We start from the raw sequence: 20,101 nt of genomic DNA on the forward strand, positions 1-20,101 counted from the left end.
TACACCATTGGCTCACCTCATCCAAAACCCAAGGCTTCCTCCTTTCACTCGATGCTGAGAAGGCGTTCGACAGGGTGGCCTGGGACTAGAGGTGATAGGACTGAAAGATCGCATGCTCGCTTCTATAATGGCGATATACTCCGGCCCCACTGCGGCTGTGAGAATTAATGGCCACCTGTCGAACGCCTTCCCCATCAGCAATGGTACACGCCAAGGCTGCCCCCTTTCCCCTCTGATCTACATCCTAACTTTAGAGCCCCTCTTGAACAAACTCAGAGTGAACCCGGATATCGAGGGAGTGTCGGTGCAGGGCAGAGACTTCAAAGTCTTAGCCTTTGCGGATGACATTTTGCTCTCTTTGACGTCTCCACGCACCTCCTTGCCATCACTCCTCCGGGACTTGGAGGCCTTCGGGAAAATCTTGAATCTTAAAATCAATTATACAAAATCGCACACTTTAAACGTAACCCCCCCCCCCAGGAAGTGTCCCACTGCCAAGAGTCCTTCCCGTTTCACTGGGAACAGACCGCAATCTCCTACCTAGGGATTCAGATCCCACCCCGCCTCTTGGACCTTTACTCACTCAACTTTCATAATGCTTTGCTCCAGGCCCAAAACTACCTTGAGGAGTGGTCGAACTTAAATGTATCTTGGTTTGGCCGCTCAGCCCTGATCAAAATGATTATCCTACCTTGATTGCTGTATCTGATCCAAACCATTCCTATTGCCATACCTGCATGCTTCTTCTCCTCCTACCGGAGGGCTTGTTCTTCCTTCCTCTGGAAGGACTCCCCTCCAAGGATTAAATACTCCTGACTCACTTTACCCAAATCCAAAGGAGGCATTGCGCTCCTGGATTTACATAAATATTATGTCGCCTGCCACCTCACAAGAATTGCGGATTGGAACATCCACCCCTCCAAAAAGTATGGGTCTCTCTTGAAAATTCCTTCTCCCCCACTCCTCTACACCTTCTTCCTTGGCTGCTCCCGAAACAATGGCCGCAAACACTTGCCACACATCCATTCATCCACACTTCATTAATGCTATTCAGGAAAGCCCCAGCCAGCAGAATTCTCGCACCGACTCTGGGCCCATTAACCACAGAGGCAATCCCGATTTTTCTCCAGGTGACTCACCTAATTTCCTCAGACGGGAATGGCCTTTTGACGATGTCCTTATCCCCCACTTTTATTCAGAGGGTAAACTCGCCTCCATAGATAGTCTTAGCCCTTGTACACACGGTCGGACATTCCAATGGACAATGTCCGATAGGACCGTGTTGTCGGATAATCCGACTGTGTGTGGGCTCCATTGGACTGTTTCCGTCGGAGTATCCGACGGACCAAGTTTCCCAACTTGGCTATAAAATTTTCCGACAACATGCTCCGATCGGACATAGTCCGATCTTGTGTAGCCTAGTCTGACAGACAAGGTGCCACGCATGCTTACAATATTTTAAATTGTCACATCTACCCAATCTTTTTTTTTTTTTTTTTTTGTGGTTGGTTTTTTGAATCAGCATCTCCTTTTTTGACAGTTTGCTCATCTTTGCATTTTTTTGGGTGTGTTTTGTGTCAACTTACCACAACACCATGTTTATCTTTTTATTTTATTGTTTTCTTTTTTAATCTACAGGAGGTTGTTTAGTGTTGGTGCCCCTTGTTATTCATTTGACTTTGTATTTTTGAAATGTACCTGCCTGCTCACAAATAAACTGTCCTTTCTGAAGTAAAACACATACGCAAATATTTCTTCAACCAAAAAAAAACTTTATTTAGGTGTCAAACAAATAAACAGGAAGGCAACGCTGGAGAAACTGGTCAATTTGGCGAAGCCTTGGCCCCTGGGGCAGACATGAACTAATTCGAAAATGCAAAATTGGTGGCATGAGAAGTGCATATCTCAGGGAGAGCAGTCTGGTCCAGAAGTCCAAGATATCAGGAAGAGCAGATGCCATCTATGTCCCCAGGCTGTGGTTCTACAAGAGGCTGAATCTTCTGTCAGACCAGACTGAACCCAGGCCATCACTCTCTGGTCTTCCTTGGGCACTTCCCTCCAGGCTTCCTTCCAGGCTTTGGCTCAGCTCCTGTAGTTGTGGCAGGAGGAGGAGAAGGAGGGCGATTGTCGACCTCCTGGCTGCCACTTGCCACAGCCTCCCCCCGGCTGAGGTCTTCCTGTGTATGAAAATGGGACATAGGTTTAGTTTTTTGCTCATCAATCACACAATTTTGTGCTCATGACTGTTGCAAATTGAATATTATCAAATAGAACAGATTATCATTCTGAGCCCAGCATTTTTCATTCCCAATCATTTTTGGTCACTACTGTCTATTGAGATGTAAACCACTTTGTTAAATCACAACTTACTGATCAATAACATCTAGTTAACATCATTAAATGTAGAACAAGAAATATGTTCAACAATGCTATACCTGTCTCAAGCTGGGCCCCTCCACATGTTGCTGCCTGGAAGGCCCAGGTTGGACATCAGAAGCCTCAGCTGGGGGTGAAGGAAGCCTTGAAGGAAGACGGTCGAGTGGTGGCCTGGGTTCCCCCTGGTCTGCCATAAAATGCAGCCTCTCGTAGTACAACATCCTGGGGTAATAAATGGCATCTGGATCTCCTAAACTCAGGGAATTCACCAGGGACCCCACACCTCCCAAAGAAGGCGAAATTCCAATACCAGAAGCAGAGGAGGAGGAGGAAGGAGAGATTGTTGAAGTTGGACAAATTGTCCCCACAACAGGTGAGTGTCGGAGACCACAGCTTACGGTAAGCTAATAAATGTATGTTGTCATATTTATAATACACGGTGTATATTTTTGTTTTTTTAGGTGATGTGGAAGAAGAATCACATTTTACCAGTGAAAGTGCCCAGATCCTGATTGGGGAGATAATGGGGTGCAATCACGATTTAGAAATTATACAGAAAAACATCAATGATGTTCAACATAAAATGAAGAACATCACTGATGTTTTGGGGAGAGATTGAAACACCCCAAACTAGCTCAGGTTTTTTTTTTTCAAACAAACAACTTTTGTATTTTACTAAAAACCAAATTTGGAAGATGCACACCGTGTGTCAACATGTGCTATCTCCCATCATGGGGGATCAATGTACGTGTTTTGTGGAAAGTGGCTCAGATGAAGGGGTTGCACCCCCAAAACATGTCCATTGATCCCCCATGATGGGAGATAGCACATGTTGACACACTGTGTGCATCTTCCAAATTTGGATTTTCCAGGGGTGACACCACATGTGATGAAGGCAATATCAGCCCAGTTTGTACATACTCATGTCTGATATTGTCTTCACTTTTCAAAGTTGAACTTTGTAAGTTCCTGTGTTCTGTATGTTATGCTTTGATACATGCCTGTTTACACAAAAATGCCAAGTTACAAAAAAGTAACCGAAAATAATGTTTTCGATACACCCAATATGTTGGTTTGTTGTAAAACCCTTTACTAAACGCACATGTGAATGTGCTTTGACTAAAAAGTTAAATTATCAACAATGTGTCTTCCTTTTTCAATGCGTAAAAGCAGTATTTGTAGTAAAATTGTTGTTTTCTGTAGCAATGGGTGTTATTAACTAAAGGCAAATCCACTTTGCACTCCAAGTGCAGTTTCAGGTGCACTTTTGCAGTGCACTTGTAGTGCATAGTGGATGTGCCTTTAGTAAATAACACCCACAGTGATGTGTAAATTTCCCCAATCACACCATTTTTATGACCCCACATATTTCTGCCATGATGCTGAAAATTAGCAATATTTTTGTCAGTAATGCACTACATACATTAGCAATAAAAACAAGGTGTGTGTGTGTAGCAGACCCACAACATAATAAGAATATCTGAAGAAGAGACTGTCACCTCATCTCACTCAGAACTTGGGTTTGCACTGTTGTAGAAAAAGGCCCAACTTAAAAAAGCAAAAATACCTAGGAGACACCTAAAACCAAGCCAAGCAGTAAATGAAAACAAAGATTATTGTAGTTTCAAAGAAAAATGTATTAAAAAAATGCCTCTCAGACATTGTCTGGCATATCAAAGGCCCCTCTACACACAAAGTACTCCATGTATTGGGTTCGGACCTCGTGGGCGCTTTGGGGGGGGGGGGGGGGAGCCAAGATGAGCAGCTTCAAGGGCCGTGAGATTCTCATTTTCAGGCAAGTCTGCATCTGGGCCAACTGAGACCGCATAGTTAGCTGAATGTCTTTTCAAGAAATTGTGCAGAACACAGCAGGCAAGCACTATGTGATTGAGTTTATATTCCACCATGTGGATTGGCGGAACTGGCTGGCCAGTATGCCAAAAGTGTTCTACACGACTCTTCTGTCTCTGGACAGCCGGAAATTAAAGATCCTCTGATCCGGGGTGAGGGTCCTCATTGGGAAAGGCCGAATCAGGTGGCTTGCCAGGGCAAAAGCCTCATCCGCGACGAATACGAACGGGAGTTCTTCGACATTCTCCTCTGGGGGTGGCAAGCCCAGACTGCCACTCTGGAGACGCCAGTAGAATTCCGTCCGTGAGAACACTCCACCATCTGACATCCGGCCATTTTGCCCCATGTCCACATAAAGGAAGTCATAGGTCGCTGACACCACCGCCAACATCACGATACTATTAAACTCCTTGTAATTATAATAGTAGGACCCCGAGTTGGGGGGTGGGAAGATGCGGACGTGTTTCCCATCAATTGAACCTCCACAATTGGGAAAGTCCCAACAGCTGGCAAAGTGGGAGGCCACAGTCTGCCATTCCTGTGGCATTGAAGGAAACTGTGGAGTGAAACAAGACAAAAAATTTGTAATTTGGCACATCAACATTGCAAGCAGATTAGACACACACATTTTTGGCCAAGATCAGTATAACATTTTGGGAAATGAGTATTTGAAGCCTAAAGTAAAAGGTCCCCTTATCAGAGTCATCACCCCTTCATCCCCCCCATTTGATGGGCCCTTGCAAAAAATGAGGGGGGGGATGTTTTGGACAGGTAACCCTCTCCACTTCATTGAGAGCTGAATGCATAAATAGTGTGTGATACTTTGGCCAGCCCCTATTGGCCAGCCCCTATTGGCAGCACACCGGACAGGTAAGAAGTGTCTCATAATACCAAAGAAAAAAAAATGGAAGCACATTTTGACATTCTGCTATTACATATCAAGATAATAATAGGAGAAAAAAACAAGAAAATTTAGCATTTGAAAGTATTGAGGCAGGCCCTTGCACTACATGCTTTGGTGAATTCGTCCATAAATCTGACCATCAAAAGGTAGGTAGAGTGTGTATTGGGTTTGGCAAAGTCAGCAGATGGATTGCTATCAGCTGACCTAGCAGTTTGGGGGAGGGTGGTTCCTAAGTAGTTTGGCCCAACCAAAAACAAATGGCACTCTGCATGAATTTAAGCACACACATAACATTTGTAGACATTTTAGGGTGTGTTTAGAGGAAAGCAATAGTATGGAGCTGACAAAAAACATTGCTAAGTGACTAGACTATAGGTTTATGGGTCCAGAAGAGCATGGTGGGGAAGTTTGTGAAGGCAAATATGCATGAAGGACAAAAAAGGAACTTGAAAAGCTTCCAGCATGCATGAGGACAAAGGGGCAGAGCATATCAATTAGAGCATATTGCAATCATGGTAATTAGGGAATGAGGAAAGAAATCCAAGACATTAGCAATCATTAAATACATAGAATATGATGTTAAAGGAGAAAACCTTCTGCAGGACCTGAATGATGGCAGAACAGGTCTCTGGAATAATGATCCCCAGAGCCTGGGGGGAGATGCTTGTGGAGAACTTTAGGTCCTGAAGGCTTCTCCCTGTCGCCAAGTAGCGTAACGTGGTGATGAGCCTCTGCTCCGGAGTGATGGCTTGCAGCATGCAGGTATCCTGCCTGCTGATATAAGGGGACAGCAAAGCCAGCAGACGGTGAAAAATGGGGTCCGTCATCCGGAGATAATTCCTGAAATCATCAGGATTATTCTCCCGGATCTCACGGAGCAAAGGCATGTGCGAGAACTGGTCACGCTGGAGCAACCAATTCACAAACGCCTCCTCGCCCTGTTCATGGACCGGGCTTGTGTGAAAGCTAAAAGCCCAACACCAAGCCCTTGCACAGCACAAACTCTACAACGAGTACGTACACGAAACATGGTTTCAAAACGGTCGGCTGGTCAGAACGGACAACAGAAAGCACCGATAAGCCTGAAAGAACGACCTGAAAAGCAGAAACAAGCAGACAATAAGCAATGCAAATCAAAGCGTACTATACCAAGATATAGTCCACAATGAGAAACAAATGCTTACTGACTACATGCACTGATAATCAGATACGCACTGACAAGCACAAACTGAAGAGCAGTAATGAACTGAAGCACAAATCTGAAAAGCGTGAATCGTCTCTCACCAAACTTCTACTAATACGCGATCAGCAGAAGGAGCCCAAAGGAACTTCCCTTTTTCTAGTCCCGTCGTACGCGGCCTACGTCACCGCGTTCTTTGCAACCGGAACTTCCCACAACTTAGTCCGACCGTGTGTATGCAACACCACTTCCGGACCTCTTCAGCAATCACCACCTTCTCCCTAGACTATACACCAGCACAGGAATCCAATACTCCAAGTGTTGGATTCGGAAGGCTGAATGCTGTAGTGCTGAAATGGAGGGGAGGCAGGAGACATGGACCACCAGAGAGTATATTACCTCTTTTATTGCAGTTAGTGCATTTTTGATTTGTTTAAAGTGGCATTTGGTCTTGGAAAAATTGGTAGAAATTTGTATTTTACAGCAGCAGGGTTTCATATGTTTAGATCCATGTATGATCAATATACTAAATTACTTTTAAAATGTATTTGCTCATTTGGTAAAGCAACCTCATCAGAATGTAATTTTATATATATTTTTCTTTTCATATTAGCACTGAATATAAATGTATATATTTTTATTAATTTTTTTCATGCTAGTAGTGTTTTGATAAAATACCAAATTTATGCTTTATAATTGTATACTTTAGTTTTAAAACTGATATTTAACCTATTACTGAATATAAACAGGTCGCTACCAATAGGCGAGGTAGGCTCTGGCCTCAAGCGCACATCAGTCAAGGGCGCCGCCACGGCACCACCTGTAAACAGTATGGTGCAACCCACACGAGTGCAGGCACAGTGAAAGTGTACTGCCTGACACAGCGATGTCCCGTACAGTCGCAGCACCCGGACGTTGTAATGTACAGGATGTTTGGTCATTGCACTGTTTTGTGATAGAACTTCCTCACTATCACTGCACCCTCCAGTTCTCCTAATACACCAGCAGGCGGCAACACTGTGCAGAGGTAGACAGAGGTGAGCCCTTCACATATCGCCAGTCCTCTAATGCCTCCCTGGCTGTGGTGGCCAGTGTTGACAGAGGGAGGCGGAAGGAGGACAGTGCGGAGCAGGAGGACGCGGGGCTGTACCAGGCTGCTGAGGAATGGGACAAGGTGAGCCTCCCCCTCCCTGTACAGTACATGACAGCTGGGAAACCTTCCTTCCATTTGTTTCCAGCACCATCCTGGGATGACTATGACTGACAATGTCATAGCAGCCCGGGCATGCTGGGATCTGTAGCCCTGGGAGCTCTTTTCTTCAATCTGTGTACTGCCGTAACCTATCCGCATTGATATGCGTTCTTTTTTGCTCGTTAACATGCGCTGCATGATGTCAGGTCGCCACCTCCACTGCATACATGGGCAGGGCAAAGGGGTAGTGTCAGGGGCAGAGCCATGGTGGGGGTGGCAAAATAAAGATTAGTCTAGGGTGTGAAAATCCTTAAACCAGCACTGAATATAAATGTATATATTTTTATTAATTTTTTTCATGCTAGTAGTGTTTTGCTAAATAAGATATATACCTCCTTTTTACTTTATAACTTTATACTGTAGTTTTAAAAATTATATTTAAATTGTTATTGATCTAATTATATTTGTGTTTTAGCTTCTGGAAAAAATTTAAATTGGCAAAAATGTTGTAATTAAATCTAAATCTTACAGAAGATTTTAAATGGTTAAGGATTGTAATAATTAGCTAAAAAAGCCACCCTTACATCAGCTTACTTTGCAAAAACACAATTTTTATCTGAAGACAACTTACAAAACAGTAGTTATAGCCATAGTTAATGCACTTTGGAGCTTAATGCAAGGTACAGTATATATTAGAATGATCTTCATATGTATAATGGAATCCTTCCTGCACATACTGTGCAAATATAGATCTTCTACCCTCATAGAAGTCCTCCTACACTTTATGGAGGAAAAGGCATTACCTATAGATGTGCTTTTCTCACTGGTTTTCAGACCTAGTTTATGGGAGCAATATGAGGATATTCTTCTTCAGCTCTGTGTGTACAAGAGAGCATGGGGAAGCTCATTCCCATAATGGGGATGGTATTGGCACAGCCCCAAATGATCCACAAAAGTAATATGGTCCAGAAATATTTAGACAAAATAAAGATGGATAAAGCACCCAGAGCAGATGGCATCCACCCACGGATCCTAAAAGAATTGAGCTCTGTCATTTCACAGCCATTGTTTCTAATTTTTAGGGATTCTTTTGACTGGTATAATATCATTGGATTGGCGTAATGCCAATGTGGTGCCTAGATTTAAAAAGGGATCAAAGTCTTTACCAAGTAACTATAGACCTGTTAGTTTAACTTCTGTTTCATTGTTTTTATTCAGAATTTCAATGAAAAATCTAACATATAATAAAGCACAGGAAAAAATAATAATTCAATTAGATTAACAATTATTATGCAGAAATACATTGTAATAAATGGTTAGGGTGACTATAAGTCAAATCAACTCAAGATCTTAAAAAAATTTATGAGTATAGATGTTTAAATTATGAGAATATGTATATGTAAGTATTATTTGAAATTCTTACCCAATATATATATATAGAGTCTCTAAAATTATCCAATAAAATATGGATTGAATGTTATATGTCATCCTAATATTAAAATTAGGTGTCTCATCGGGTCCAACTGGGACCCTATTAGTCCATAACGAAAGTACTGCATGCCAACTTATCTGTGTATGAGAGTTATTTAAGCTGGTACATCTTAGGATTCATAATCCAGATAATCAATGCAGGGTTTCCAGGATTTCTCAAACAAGTCTAACCTATAATTTAAAATGGCTGAAAGAAGCTCATTGACCATAATCCAAGACAGTTTAGCTTTGAATATATTAAAGGATCCAGGATCTAGCTATGGTAATTTTTGTTGCTATATAGAGAAACTGAATCAATCTTCCCAGGTGTCTTGGTATTCTTTCTACCGTACTACATAGTAATGCTTGTTTAGGGGATTTTTTTAGATTGATTTGAGTGAGGGAGTAAATAAGATAATAACGTTTTACTTTTGGGCATTGCCACTATATGTGTTACATCATCCCCTCTTGACCACATCCCCTAAAACACAATGGTAAAGCATCCGGGACATAGAAAGCTATTCTCTTTGGAACCATATAGCATCTTACTAATACTTTATACTTGGCTTTGATGATCAAAGTGTTAACAAGAGATTCGGAAGCATTGTGTCTAGTCTATACCATTGCTTCAATTCTGAAGTATCATTCAAATAATTTTCCCATTTTTCCATATAACCTTGTTTGATTGTAGTAGATGTTAGGATAGAGTAAAGAGACAAAATATGACTTTTAAGCCTATCAAAATGATTACATAAATATTCCATGGGCATCATAGATTTGATATCTGAGTTACACTTTAAAGAGTTAAGAAAATTCACTATCTGATAATATCGAGAGAATTCAGATTCCGGAGTCTGATGTTTTTCAATCAGAAATTGTTTAGTTAACATTCCCCTATGGTCATAAAAATCTGCTATTCGCGTATATCCTTTATTAATTCACGAATCAAAGGTGTGAAGATTGAGGCCTGGCGTATATTTGGGATTTAGAAACAAAGGTGCTAAAGGAGTATGGGGGGAGATTTAAAAAGATAGGTCCTGGCGAGTCTGTCCCATAAACCAAGCTAAAAGGATAGAGTATAGTAGGTCTGTTTTTAAATGGTATCCACATCATCTGTGAAATAGATGTAGATGGACAGGAGTATGTTTCAATCTGCATCCATAAGGGTGAGGTTAGCGGTGCTTTACCATCGTTTTAGCAGAGCTATTCGGGAGCTAGCAGGGCACTTTTAACCCCGCTAGTGGCCAAAAGAGGGTTAAAAACCACCCACAAAGAGCCGCTGCAGTGGCGCCACTGCCCCATTGATTTCAATGGGCAGGGGCACTTTAGGAGCGGACAGCACTGCAAAGATGCTGCTTGCAGGACTTTTTTTACCGTCCTGCAAGCACACTTCTCCAGTGTGAAAGCATTCTGGCTTTCACACTGGAGAGACAGGAGAGGCTCTTTATAGGCGCTATGCAGGTGCTATTTTCAGAGCACCTCAATGTGAAAGTATCTTTAATATATAGACAACTGTCTAAAAGATATAATTCAGAGAGTAGTGGTTAATGCTTCTTACTCTGAATGGTCTGGGGTTGTTAGTAGTTTACCCCAAGGCTCAGTGTTGGGACCATAGCTTTTTAATACATTTATAAATGATATAGAGTCTGAGATCAAAAGTACCATTCAGTGTTTGCAATTGACACCAAGCTATGCAGTGGAGTAAAATCCTTGCAGGATATCTCCAACTTACATGCCAGCCACAATTCACTGTTTAATTGGGAAACGGTGTGGTCAATAAGGATTAATGTTAATAAATGTAAAGTTAGGCACTTGGGGGCTAAGAATATGCATGCATCATACATACTAGGGGGAGTACAACAGGGGAAATAAATGGTGGAGAAGGACCTGGGTGTTCAGGTAGATCATAAGCTTAATAATGGCATGCAATGCCAAGCTGCAGTTTCCAAAGCAAGCAAAATTATTTCTTGTATTAAGAGAGGTATGGACTCCAGACAGAAAGATATAATTTTGCCCAAATAAGTAAGACCTCATCTGAAATATGCAGTTCAGTTTCAGGCACCAGTTGGCAAAAAAGATATTGGGGAACTGGAGAAAGTGCAGAGAAGGGCAACCAAACTGATAAGAGGCATGGAGGAGCTCAGCTATGAGGAGAGATTAGAGGAAGTGCATTTATTCTCTCTTAAAAAGAGGAGATTAAGGAGGGACATGATCAACATGTATAAACATAGATAAGTGGTTCATATAGTGAATTTGGTGTTGAGTTATTTACTTTAAGGTCATCGCAGAGGACAAGGGGGCACTCTTTATGTCTGGAGAAAAAGAGATTTAATCTCCAAATATGGAAAGGTTTCTTCACAGTAAGGGCTGTGACAATGTGGAATAGTCTCCCTCGAGAGCAAGTTCTGTCCAGCTCAGTAGATTGCTTTAAAAAAGGCCTGGATACTTTCCTAAATATGCCTAATATAACTGGATACTAACATTTATATGTAAAATGAATCCAGGGAATATCTGATTGCCTCTTGGGGGGATCAAGAAGGAATTGTTTCCCCTGCTGGAGCAAATTGGATCATGCTTTGATGCTGTTGTTTTGCCTCCTCTGGATCAACTGTGAAATAGATGGGTTTAAAGTAAGTCTGAAGGTTTTTCATTTTAACACATTCTTTGCATTAAGATAAAAGACCTTCTGTGTGCAGCAGCTCCCCTCAGCCCCCCTAATACTGATCTGAGCCCCATCACTATCCAGAGATGTCCACGAGTCCCTCAGCTATCCAGAACTCTCCCTTCCGATTGGCTGAGACACGGCAGCGGTGCCATTGACTCCCACTGCTGTCAGAGTCAGTTAGCCAATCAGGAGATAGAGGAAGTGGGGCCGAGGGGCTCTGTGTCTGAATGGCGAATAGCGGCGCAAAAAATTGACGGTAAAGCACCGCTAAAAATAGCGGTGCTTTACCGCCGACGTACCCACTGCCCCAGTGTGAAATTAGCCTAAGGACAATCGGGTGTAAACGGACAACCGGTCCCCCTCCTAATGGTGCTACTTAGCAGAGTCAATGGTATGTTTTTAGATATCTGTAGGAATGGCATACTGGCAACCACTGTAAGGGGAGCATTTTTCCCACTGACCACCAATGTAAGAGACATTTATCCCACTGAAACATGATTAATTGGTTTTAGAAGGTATTCCTGTGAGCCTGAAAGTTATTTTATGGTTCATATGGGGTAAAAAGGTTGACAAAGGCTGGCTTACATTTACAGTATCTCACAAAAGTACATTCATTACTTTACATTTTAGCAAAGTGTAATTTCTTCAGTGTTGTCACATGAAAAGAGATAATAAAATATTTACAAAAATGTGAGGGGTGTACTCACTTTTGTGAAATACTGTATATTGACAATAAAGCTAGCATAAATAAATACATTTGACCTGATTTCCATCTCATGTAATTCCTTGTTCAGCAGTACTTATAATGGGAGAAAGAGGGATATTGCTTGGGAATAATCAGATGTCCTGCATACCATAACAAGGAGCATGCTGAAAAAAATAGAACAGAGAGATTAATGCATCAGTCTGTTGCTGGAAGCAAGAAGATGACTAGTAACAGGTAGGGTACATAAGGTGATCTGTGTTGCCTAACTGCAGCAGAGTAAAGCCAGGTCATCAGACCAACTCTGCTCCTAAGTATGATGTATTTCTTGCCTCTTTAACCTCTTGCCACCTGCCTGCCGTCAAAAGGAATGTCTCCCCTGCACGAATCGCCAAAACTGTACGGCGGCTGCTTTAAGGGGTATAGGGGGCTATAGGAGGCACCCGTGATTGCTCCTGACAGAGCTAGAATGGGGATGTATGTGTGTAAACACACATATCCACGTTCTGGCAGGGAAGAGGAGACAGATCGTGTGTTCCTATTATAAAGGAACAAAAATCGGTTTCCTCCCCCACACAGTCCCATCCCCCTACAGTTAAAACACGCTGAAGGAACACATTTAACCCCTTGATCGCTCCCTAGTGTTAGTCCCTTCCCTGCCAGTCATATTTATACAGTAATCAGTGGCTGTTTAGCTCTGATCGCTGTATAAATGTCATTGGTCCCAAAAAAGTGTCAAAAGTGTCCGATCTGTCCGGCACAGTCCCAATAAAAGTCCCAGATTGCAATTGTCATTACTAGTAAAAAAAAGTAAAATTAAAAAAAATGCCATAAATCTATCCTCTATTTTGTAGACGTTATAACTTTTGTGCAAATCAATCAATATACACTTATTTCATTTTTTTTTACCAAAATATGTAGAAGAATATATATCGGCCTAAACTGAGGAAGAAATTGTTTTATTTTTTTTATTGGGGATATTTATTATAGCAAAAAGTAAGAAATATTGGGGTTTTTTCAAAATTGTCTGTGTATTTTTGGCTATAGCACAAAAAACAAAAATCCCAGAGGTGATCAAATACCACCAAAAGAAAGCTCTATTTCTGGGGAAAAAAAGGACATCAATTTTGTTTGGGTATAGTGTTGCACGACCGCGCAATTGTCAGTTAAAGCGAAACAGTGCCATATCGCAAAAAATGGCCCAATCAGGAAGGGGGTAAATTCTTCCGGGACTGAAGTGGTTAAAGGAGATCTAAAATCACAGCATGCACTTTCATTTTATAACATCAGCATTGTAATAGCAATACAAACCAAAAAATTGATCTTTCTGTGTTTCATATACTGATTGTGCCTCTTGAGGTTCAGAAGGCAGGCTCTGTGTAATATGTGACACAGTAGTGCCTACTCATAGGACATAATGAATATGGGGGAGATTTACTAGAGCTGGTGTAAACAGAACCAGGTGCATCTGTGCATACTAACCAATCAGCTTCTCAGTGGAACTGCATCAATATCAAGGCATTAAAGTATGCATTTAGGTGCCTATGTATATTGATAAATATTATCCTCTACATCATTATTGCAATGGAAGCATGCTAAAACTTATCAGAGGTCTTTTTTTTTTGTTTAAGTCTTTTGCAGCATCCATCCTTTGGCAGAAATAGAAGATGTGCTCCTGCGGAACCTTTTTACAGGTTATCAGAAATGGGTTAGACCTGTTATAAACCCCAATAAAACAATAAAAGTGAATTTTGGCTTGAAGATATCACAGCTCGTTGATGTGGTAAGAAGGCATTTTCGTTTTTTTATCATATAGTTGTTTAACAACCACATTACAACTCATTTATATTACTCAAAGCCAGAGGAGCGCAATTCATATTACAACCTGTTCCAAATTATTATGCAAATTCTATTTCAGTGTCACAAAGATTAAATATTTTGTTTTTCAGTTTAACTCATGGATGGCATTGTGTCTCAGGGCTCTTTTGCTCACTGAAAACAATCTCGAACACCTGTAATAATTAGATTGCCAGGTGAGCCTAATTAAAGGAAAAAATACTAAAGGCGGGTGTCCCACATTATTACGCAGAGCACCATTTTCAAGCAATAAGGGGAAGAAAAAGGATCTATCTGCTGCCGAAAAGAGTGAAATAGTTTAATGCTTTGTTATGCATTGTTAAACTTAAGCGGGATCATCATACTATTGAGAGATTTGTGGTTGAGTCAGAGCACAGACAGGTTTCGTGCAGATAAAGGCACATTGAGGAAGATTTCTGCCAGATTCATGCATTGGATCAAGAGAGCAGCTGCTAAAACACAATTACATAGCAGAAAACAGATATTTGAAGCTGCTGGTGCCTCTGGGGTCCCACGGACATCAAGGTGTAGAGTCCTCCAGAGTCTTGCAACTGTGCATAAACCTTCCATTCGGCCACCACTAACCAATGCTCACAAACAGAAATGGCTGCATTGGGCAGAAAAATACATGAAGACTAATTTTCAAACAGTCCTGTTCACTGATGAGTGCCGTGCAACCCTGGATGGTCCAGATGGATAGAGTAGTGGATGGTTGGTGAAGGGCCACCCTGTTCCAACAAGGCTGCAACATCAGCAAGGCGGTGGTGGAGTCATGTTCTGGGTCAGAATCATGGGAAGTCAGCCCCTTTAGGGTCCCAGAAGGTGTAAAGATGACGTCTGCAAAGTATGTGGAGTTCCTGACTGACCACTTCCTTCCCTGGTACAGAAGGAGAACTATGCTTTCCGTAATAAAATCATCTTCATCAGTGGTGAAGTTTTAGGATGGGGGGCACCAGACCCCGACCTTCCTTTTTAATCTCTCCCACTTGGTGAAAAAGGGCGTGATTTTGGTGAAATAGTGGGAGTGGTTAGCGTCTGAGATGAACGAGGGATGGAGGGAGAGGGATGGAGGGACAGCAGGCCCAGATCCTACACAATAACAGAAATGTGTATTCTAGAAGGTTTAACAATCAGCAGATAAAGATACTCCAAACACATGGTGTTAGCACTTCAATCATCCCAGCACCATGGTTGTTATGGTGTCAGGATGATTGAAGCGCATTATTTCTATTATTACATTGTAATATAAAATGAAATCATTCAACTCACCATAATGCAGAATCTGTGGGAGCCCTGAGCGTGTCACAAGTCAGGTCGCCTGCCAGAAGATGCCATCAGGTGTCCCCAGCAGAGTCTGTCCTTACATCAGGTGCCCTCAGCAGAGTCCCTCCTTACATGCAACCTGTGTCCCATCAAATGCAGCCTGTGTCACATAAAATGCAGCCTGTGTCCCACCAAATGCAGCCTGTGTCACATCAAATGCAGCCTGCGTCACATTAAAAGCAGCCTGTGTCACATAAAATTCAGCCTGTATCCCACCAAATGCAGCCTCTGTCCCACCAAATGCAGCCTGCCTGTGTCCCATTAAATGCAGCCTGTGTTCCACCAAATGCTGACTGTGTCCCACCAAATGCAGCATGTGTCACATAAAATGCAGCCTGTGTCCCACCAAATGCAGCCTATGTCCCACCAAATGCAGCCTGCCTGTGTCCCATTAAATGCAGCCTGTGTCACTTCAAACCCCCCATTCTCCACAGGAGCACAGCGGTACTTACCTTGCTTTTGTCCAGCCTGTGTTCCACCAAATGCAGCCTGTGTCCCACCAAATGCAGCAATGTGTCCCACCTAATGCAGCATGCCTGTGTCCCATTAAATGCAGCCTGTGTCCCACCAAATTCAGCCTGTGTCACGTCAAACCCTCCCCCCCCCCGTTCTTCACGGGAGCACAGCGGTACTTACCTTGCTGTTGTCCTCTCCTGGGGTGTCTACTTCCACAGGCAGCAGCGATGGAGGAGTCCGCTCCTCATACTTACGGTTTTCTCTCTCTCTTGGGTGCAAAGGGAGAGAGAAAACAGCAAGTGACATCTAACTCAGATGTCAATCAAACCACCCGGCTGTAGTAATAGATACTACAAGCGCCGGGCGCTTCGGATTTTCGGAAAGAGCCACCAGGTGGGATAAAAGCCTGCAAATGAAGCGCCGCGTCTGCAATCTTGTGATTGCATAGACGTGGCGCTGCTCACAGTGCACTGTGTCCGCTGTCCGAACACAGTGCACTTAAGGAACTTTTTTTTTATTTTTAATGGGCCAGTTTAAAAAAAAAAATATTTTTTGTGGCTGCCTGGAGGGGGGCCGGCGCCCATGCGCCTCCTATGGACATGCCGCCACTGATTTTCATGCATGACAATGTACCATCTTGTGCTGCAAAGAATACCTCTGCATCAATGGCTGCTATGGGGATAAAAGGCCTCCATCCTCCCCTGACCTCAATCCTATTGAGAACCTTTGGCGCATCCTCAAGCAAAAGATCTATGAGGGTGGGAGGCAGTTTACATCCAAACAGCAGCTCTGGGAGGCTATTCTGACATCTTGCAAACAAATTCAAGCAGAAACTGTCCAAAAACTCACATGTTCAATGCAAGACTTGTGAAGCTGCTATCAAATAAGGGATCCTATGTTAAAATGTAACGTGACCTGTTAAAATGTTTAAAAAGTTAAGATGTTGTTCAAAGTTTGATTGAAATAGATAGCTTTTGATTTCAGTAAATATGCTGCAAATACAACAAATGACAATTTCCAGTTCTTTACAACCTATAAAGTGTTTTGAAACTTACTGTGCGTAATAATTTGGAACAGTACATTGTAAGTTTTTTATTTTGAAAAAAAAAATACTTATCACTGGGAGGTTCAATAAAATTTGAATTGTACTCTTAATAGTTGATAACATGAGAATTATGCTGACTGTTGTTTACATTAATTATTTAGGTAAATGAGAAAAATATCATTGGCATAATAATTTGGAACAGGGTGTAGTAGAGCACATGGCTGTGCTTTATAAATGTGCCTTTTTTTTTTGTATGGCAACTAACTGAATTCATCCTTTGGTTTTCTGACTTCAGTAAACTGAAATCTGGTTGGTTCCTTTTTTTTTTTTTTTTTTTTAACAGAGAAACTTTTATTAAGGTACAAGGCATCAGAGTCAGCCATGAGCAATGCAAAACATATACATGTCATTGTACTTTTACTTTGGTTTAATGAATAAGTTTGAATAAAGTTTGCTTGACATTGAAATATTATTATTCTTTTCTACAAAACACTTCCTATAAGATTATATGCATATTATTTACCTGTAAAAGCCTCCCCTGTGTAGATATCCAAAACAGTCTGAGACTGTTTTTGAGCACTACCATTTTGGGTCAGCAGCCACAGCAGTATCACTCAAGTATTCCACTTCGCTATGCCCCCCAACAACTACATAAAAAGTAATGCGGTGAGGGTAGAGGCAGAGAAGTTTGGGGAGTAGCTATCGATGCTGGAGCTGCGGCAAATATTTTTCTTAAGGAAACAGCAGGAAGACGAGAGCCTCACCCACTATGCAGTGGCCATGCAGAATCTCTGGTGATGCCTGAAAAAGAGGGATGTTTGCAGCTGTGGTAACATCACTGATTCAGATCACATCCACAGTGATCAATTCATGACTGGTCTGAACGCAGGCCACGTAGGTCCAGAGAGCCCTGCAGTAGAAAGTTAAAGCACAACCCATTATTTCCTTTTACAATGTGCTGGTGCATGTAGTAGCGTGGGAACAAGAAGAGGCAAATGCAACAGTAGCACTCACCAAGAAGTTTGAGCCTGTCAGCACCATCACCCTTGTCGGCCATGCAACCAACACTGACAAAGCTAGCTCAGGACCTGGCCACCTTGAAGCAGAAGGTAGCCTCCTCTAAAAAGGACTCACCCCAACCTCATAGTGTCGAGAACCCATTGCACAAGGACTGGAAGAAGACAGGAAATGTTGGCAGTGTGGTCGCTATGCAGGGCCGCTGATAGGCCAGTACATCTGGCCCTGCTGTACCGGGCCTGACCAGCAGGGGGGCCCGGGCAACCTAACTGCCAAAAATTGTATGTATAAAAAAAAAAAAAAGTTCCTCCACGATCATGGAACATCCAGCCATAATCCCCTCTACCTCCAGCACATCCGCAACTGTCATCACACCACCTGTCAGTGTCACGTGCCATCTGTTGTCAGTGTCACGTGTCTGGGGAGGGGCAATGGGTGGGGCCAGGGGAGGGGCAATGGGTGGGGCCAGGGGTGGGGCTGGAGGTGGGACTAGGGGCGGGGCCAGGGTGGAGCTGAAGGGGGCCCCGTCAGGTAGGCTGTACGGGGCCCCATGATTTCTATCAGCGGCCCTGCCTGCCCCAGTGCCATCCACCCCAGTGCTACCTGCCCCCAGTGCCATCCACCCCAGTGCTACCTGCCCCCAGTGCCATCCACCCCAGTGCTACCTGCCCCCAGTGCCACCTGTCGTCAGTGCCACCTGTCGTCAGTGCCACGTGTCATCAGTGCCACGTGTCATCAGTGCCACATAGTGCCATCTGTCATCAGTGCCACGTATCAGTGCCATTTGTCATCAGTGCCACCTGTCAGTGTCACGTGCCATCTGTTGTCAGTGTCACGTGTCTGGGGAGGGGCAATGGGTGGGGCCAGGGGAGGGGCAATGGGTGGGGCCAGGGGTGGGGCTGGAGGTGGGACTAGGGGCGGGGCCAGGGTGGAGCTGAAGGGGGCCCCGTCAGGTAGGCTGTACGGGGCCCCATGATTTCTATCAGCGGCCCTGTCGCTATGGACACATATTCAAGAACTCTGGGCATTCTGGACCAAGGAACCCTTCTAGACTGTTATTAAACTAATAACTCCCGGGGCAGGGAGACGACCCCAGGACAGTCAACCCAAAGTTCCAACAGGTCTGAACTCATGGACGTTCCGAGTCCAGTGGTGTCCACCCTAGTCAATGGGCAAGAGGTCTCATGTGTGATCGACACTGGGTCCAATTGCCATCATCTGAAGGCTATTTATAATGTGGTTTTCTTTCACACGTTTCAGAGTCGTTTTTAATTTACTCTTTTAAATAAAATATATCTAAGCATAATCCACAAGGTTGGTGAGCCCTCTTTTTTCCATTTCTCTTTTGACTGCTAGGATACCCCTATCCTTGAGGGCAGCAAGGCCTGAGGCATTGTCCACTATGAACTAGACATGTGCACACTGAAATATTTAATTTCGGGAATTTCGTTTTTGTCCGAAAAATAAATGTATTTAGTTACTACCAAAATCCATTTTTATTTATTTTGTTTTGTTAAAAAATTCATTCGTCTTAAAATCCGAAATAAGGAAGGTCGAATCTGTCATTGAAGGCTTATGGTGTCTGTCGAATGTTCTAAGAAGATTTGACGGAGCAGCTGAACTGTACGATGCAGCAATCGTACATTTTCGGTCTAATGTTCCTCCTACAAGCTATAGTAGAATTCTAATGTTGTATGACACTAGTAATAATTATATTTATTAATTATTATTACTAGTCAACCAACATTAGAATTCTTCTATAGCCTATGGGTGGAGCATATGACCACTCGCGGGGACTGCTTCGTCAAATCTTCATGTCGAATCTTTTCTCTCTATTTCGAATAATCTTGGACTAATAGAGTTAGGTTAGGCACATTTGACCTTTTTTGCTATTGTCTCTATAATGTTGAATCTTTTCTCTCTATGTAGAATAATCTTGGACTAATAGAGCTAAGGTTAGGCACATTCGACCACAGGTTCAATGGACACAGATTGCTATTGTCAAGTAATACGTGTCATAAGTCATAAGTGTCATCGAATCTCCTATCTATATCAAACTGTT

General features: G+C 42.8%; 1 protein-coding gene across 3 annotated transcripts in view; it reads left to right on the top strand.

The window, feature by feature from the left end:
* Positions 1–20,101, top strand: part of CHRNB3 (cholinergic receptor nicotinic beta 3 subunit) — a 108,435-nt gene that overhangs the window by 41,188 nt on the left and 47,146 nt on the right. For 2 of the 3 annotated variants that reach the window (XM_077476109.1, XM_077476110.1), the window contains one exon: positions 13,973–14,124. The exons of the other annotated variant lie outside the window; for it this stretch is intronic. In XM_077476109.1, coding sequence (XP_077332235.1) covers positions 13,973–14,124 — 152 coding nt within the window. The remainder of the gene's footprint in view (positions 1–13,972; positions 14,125–20,101) is intronic. 3 annotated transcript variants of the gene reach the window in all.

Source organism: Lithobates pipiens, unplaced genomic scaffold (genome assembly GCF_037356315.1).
Source record: "Lithobates pipiens isolate NorthernLeopardFrog02 unplaced genomic scaffold, aLitPip1_a1.2 Scaffold_13, whole genome shotgun sequence".
NCBI lineage: Eukaryota > Metazoa > Chordata > Amphibia > Anura > Ranidae > Lithobates > Lithobates pipiens.